At 36.6% G+C, this 4,707-nt stretch overlaps 1 protein-coding gene across 1 annotated transcript in view; it reads left to right on the forward strand.

Moving 5' to 3' along the window:
- LOC9660259 (protein S-acyltransferase 24) overlaps window positions 1-2,164 on the forward strand; it is a 4,229-nt gene extending 2,065 nt beyond the window's left edge. The window contains exons 2-12 of the mRNA XM_002969174.2: window positions 8-110; window positions 167-246; window positions 307-470; window positions 538-676; window positions 736-835; window positions 889-949; window positions 1,014-1,091; window positions 1,147-1,245; window positions 1,299-1,377; window positions 1,433-1,581; window positions 1,642-2,164. Coding sequence (XP_002969220.2) covers window positions 8-110; window positions 167-246; window positions 307-470; window positions 538-676; window positions 736-835; window positions 889-949; window positions 1,014-1,091; window positions 1,147-1,245; window positions 1,299-1,377; window positions 1,433-1,581; window positions 1,642-2,082 — 1,493 coding nt within the window. The 3' untranslated portion in view covers window positions 2,083-2,164. The remainder of the gene's footprint in view (window positions 1-7; window positions 111-166; window positions 247-306; window positions 471-537; window positions 677-735; window positions 836-888; window positions 950-1,013; window positions 1,092-1,146; window positions 1,246-1,298; window positions 1,378-1,432; window positions 1,582-1,641) is intronic.
- Window positions 2,165-4,707: the final 2,543 nt, after the last annotated feature.

Consider the following 4,707-nt stretch of genomic DNA (forward strand, 5'->3'; position numbering starts at 1 on the left):
AGCCATGTCTCTGCTCAATACGGACAGACTGCTCTCTTGTACCATTTGATTTCAAAGTGGGGTGCTGAGGTTGATGCCACCGACAAGGATGGAAGAAGTCCCTTGCATTGGTAAGTTGCGATACTTCTTTCTCTTTTTTTTCCGCTGAGTTTGTCTTGGTTTCCAGGGCCTCGTACAAAGGCTTTCCAGATAGCATACGTCTCCTACTTTTTATGGATGCTTTCGTTCGGCGCCAGGACAAAGAAGGTGGATGTTATAAGCAGCCGCCTGTTTTTCTTTAGTAACAGTTTGGCTACTTTCGAGTAGGATGCACCCCGCTACACTGGGCGGCCATTCGAGGCAACTTGGAGGCTTGCACTGTTCTTGTCCAAGCTGGAACCAAAGAAGATTTGACAATCACGGAAGGAAGTGGCTGTACTCCTGCTCAACTTGCTGCTGACAAGGGACACAGGCACGTTGCTTTGTTTTTGGTGAGCTAGCTCTTTGTTCTTCCTTTTCCGATTCTTTGCTTCTTTCTAACCTGGTTTTTGCTCACAGTCAAATGCGAGGAGGATATTCAATCACCATTGGGATTCCAAGGGCGTAATGGGACGAGTTTCAAGGCTGGGACTTGCGCCATTTCTCTGGCTGCTGGTCACCGTCTTGCTCATCACCTACATCAACTCTGTAATAACCTGTAAGTCTGCCTCTTACCGTCTTCCAGTTTTGATCTTGTATTAACTCCGGCTTCTGCAGCTTCGACGTTGTTGACTGTACAAGGTATCGCGGGTGCTTGGGCGTGGTTTGCGGTTTTCGTTGTTACTGGAGGTCTTGTGTTTCTCTATCGCTGTACCAGGTATTACTTTCTCTGATCCTAGATAATTCTACCGTTTCGATTTTGTATTGCAGCAAAGACCCTGGATATGTTAGCAAAAATCGTGGCGATGATCCATTTGGAAAGCACATGACTGTAAGTATTTGGATTATCTCGCGACATTTTCAGCTCTTCTTTTGACGTATACTCTGTTGTCCAGGATTCTCTACTGAAAAGCGATTTGAATACATCCGCGCTTTGGGCTGGCTTTTGGTCGCAGCTTTGTCCAACTTGTAAGGTAGACTAATTTTTGCTTTCATCTTTTAGTCGTTGTGAGCAAATTTTTATTGCAGATAGTGAGGCCTGTAAGATCCAAGCACTGTTCGATTTGCAACCGCTGTGTAGAGCAGTTCGATCACCATTGTCCTTGGATATCAAACTGTGTTGGGAAGGTAAGCTTACAGCACTTCTACCAGAAGTATCAACTCTTGTTCCTACACGGCAGAGAAACAAATGGGACTTCTTCCTCTTTTTGTGTTGTGAAACCACCGGTATGATTGTTGCTGGTGCGGTGACCGTGCACAGTAAGTTGATTTTGTTCCCGGTTACTTGCGCCTCCTCTAACACAGCACTCGGCAGGACTAAAAACAGATCCAAATGCTCCGTCCACTCCAGGAGACTGGTTACGGCACGTAGCATCCCACCACGTAGGTGCTCTATCTTTCGTTCTTGCAGATTTCTTTCTTTTTTTCGGAGTGGCGATCTTTACGGGAATACAAGCCGCTCAGGTATAAAAGCTATCTCAGCTCTTCGTCACGCCAACCTGTACTTGATCTTCTGTTTCACAGATTGCGAGGAACATCACGACCAACGAGATGGCAAATGCGGCCCGATATGTATACCTTAGAGGACCCGACGGCCTGTTCTTCAATCCTTACGACCACGGGTTTTGGAAGAACTGCAGCAATTTCCTGCTCTTGGGCTACAACGAAGACATCGAGCAGGCTTGGCAGCCGTTGAAGCAAAACGAGTCGGATCCAGCAGCAGCCGCCGCGGTGGCGGCAACAATCGAGATGGCTGAACAAACACCAGGAATTCTAAGCTCGGGAGGAGGTCATGCCACTCGCTGCTCGCACAACCATCATCACCACCATCACCATCAAAACCAGCAAAACCAGCAGCAGCAATTGAAAAATGAGCAGCAGCAGGATTACAGGAATGGACAAGGGAACTCGAGCAGCGCTCCTGCCGGGCTGGGCATTGGACTGCCGAGCAGATTGCGAGCTTAAAGAAAACAATTAATTTATTTTTCTTATAGAATTTTTACCTGTTATTTTGTGCTACGTAATATGAGATTGATTGATTTAAATATTTGGTGGATGAAAATGTTTGTAAATGTATTGAATAGTTTATAAACTAATGAGAAAATGTTAGTAGACTTTAAAGTTCAGTTTAATTTTGATCGCTTCTAAAGATATTAAAAATATTAATAATATGTATAAAAAAGTTTGATATACCATCAATATTATTATAAATTATATTATAATGGTAAAATAAAATATTTATTGCATAAGTGAAAATATAATTCAAATTCAACTTTGTTGATTTTAACAAAATAAAGAGAATTTACTTTATTATATTTTATTCTTTATTTAAATATTTTTTAAAATTAATAATTCATAAATATATAAAATATTAAGTCATGGGCATGAAGTTTTTAATAGCTGTTATTTATTTTAGTGATTTTAATAATTAATTATGAAATTATTAATTATTTTGAAAATTATTGAAACTTGATTGAGATTGTAAATGTCAAATAATTGCTTTAATTAGCTTTAGGCAAGGACCAACTAAAGAATTATATAGGTGCAACAAGAAAGATAAAAAATATTTCTTTCAAAAAAATATTCATTCATAATTAAAACTATTCATTAATTTATTTTAATGGTTTTTTTATTAACTTCAAAACTACTTTTTAATAATATATATTTTAAAAGTTAGAAACCATATAAAAACTTAAACGCTCCATTTAATCTATTGCATCATATCTGAATACATGTTATGAAAGGTATCCCCATCTCGTGCAAAGAAAAACTCAAAGAGTATATTTTAACAAAATTTTTAACATATATTATTTTGAAATAACTCTTAAACTATACTAATATATATATATTGAACTTAATTCCTACTTTTTTAACCATTTTTCATAATAAATATTTTTTAAAAACTTATTTTATGTCATTTAAACAAACCAATAATAATTTCATTTGCATTCAGAGCAAATTAAACATTTAAATATTTTAATACTAAATTATATAAATTAAAAGCCTGTAAAATTTTGGATACTTCTAAAATTTAAATCTATATCATAATTTGTATTTATTCATTTCCTGAATAATTGTGTTTCACATAATACTAGATAAAAATTATATGCTCTTTTTTATTAGGGCAAAAGGTATTATTATTTTCTTTATAATATATTAAATTATTAAATTTTTATTAAAATATTTTAAGTTTTTAACTGTAAATATAGGGATGCAGCTTTGTAAAATTATTAAGTGAAAGGTGTTATGAAATAATCAAAATAATTTGTTATGTTTTACATGTAGCAAAGCTTGGTTTGTTTAATAGTAATGTTATTCTTACTTATTAATCCAATTGATCAAATAAAATTTTATAATTATAAACATGTTTATATTTTATAAACACAAGATTAAGTTTATTGCATATCAACCATTAGATGGTAAAATAAAAAAGAATATACAAACAAGTGTTTAAGAAAGTTTATAAATTAAAAATACAAGATGAGTCTAAATGAATAACAACCGTTAGATAGTAGAATATCCTAGAATATCAAAGTATATTCTAGGTATGTTCACTACAGTCCCTGCTTAAGTAAACCAATTATTGTTTTCACTTAATAACAACTGTCTTTCATAAAGATGCTAAAAATTTGAATATAAGGGACAATTCATTAGGCTAGTTTGAGAAAAAAAATTAAACATATATACTTGATTTTAAAATCTCTACCAAGATATATTCTCTTACAAAGTTGTATGTAAAATTAAATATACATAAAACTACTCTCTAATTATTTTGCTAATTAGAGCCCAATGGCATTATGTTGATAAAAAAATCTTAATAATCTACCATTCTCATCTACACAAGCTCCGTATCCAGTTGCACAGCCATTTTTGGTGAAAATGACAACTAAAGTTACTTTTGTGATCTTAAAGTCAATGAAGATAGCCTTTGCATAAGATTTTATAACACACAATTATCACTTAGAAATTGAAGCTTCCAAGGAGCATAAGATCCTAGAGAGTGTTTTCGCATTTTCCTGTTATCATCACCTCTCTTCAACTACGCATAATGTTCGTGATCTTCGAGAGTTGAAGTGATTTTGTCATGCTTGACAATAGGAATGACAATACGGTTTGATTGATTGTTGTAGGACATTCCTCCGTACATTTGATTTAGACCGTGGATTCCGAGAATCTTAACTCACGGCCCCACTGACGCGTGTCAGTCACAAAACCCTGTTTTATTTTTTTCAGTGTGAGCGAGAGGAGGTAGGGAAGAAGAGAATGCTGCTGCGCTTCCGCCTTCGCTCCTCGGCGCTTGGACGATCTCTCCGGCCCGGGTAAGTAATCTTTTCCAGCGAGCGCTCGATCGATCGATTGATCGGCAGCATGCAAGAGGAAAGAAAATGCCGGTCGATCGATCGAAATATGTGGAAATGTAGCAGAGCTTACGCTTTCTTCTTGGCAGGTGTAGCATCGCTGGGTACGTCTCGCCAGTCGAAGAGCCTCCGCTTCTTCGCTGGGTCGCTGGCGGTGGGATCAGGCTCAAAGGCACTGCGGCCGGGGCGAAGAATGCGGGTAAGAAACCCATCGCTGCCGCTAGCGCGAAGG

This window comes from Selaginella moellendorffii, unplaced genomic scaffold, assembly GCF_000143415.4.
Source record: "Selaginella moellendorffii unplaced genomic scaffold, v1.0 SELMOscaffold_12, whole genome shotgun sequence".
Lineage (NCBI taxonomy): Eukaryota > Viridiplantae > Streptophyta > Lycopodiopsida > Selaginellales > Selaginellaceae > Selaginella > Selaginella moellendorffii.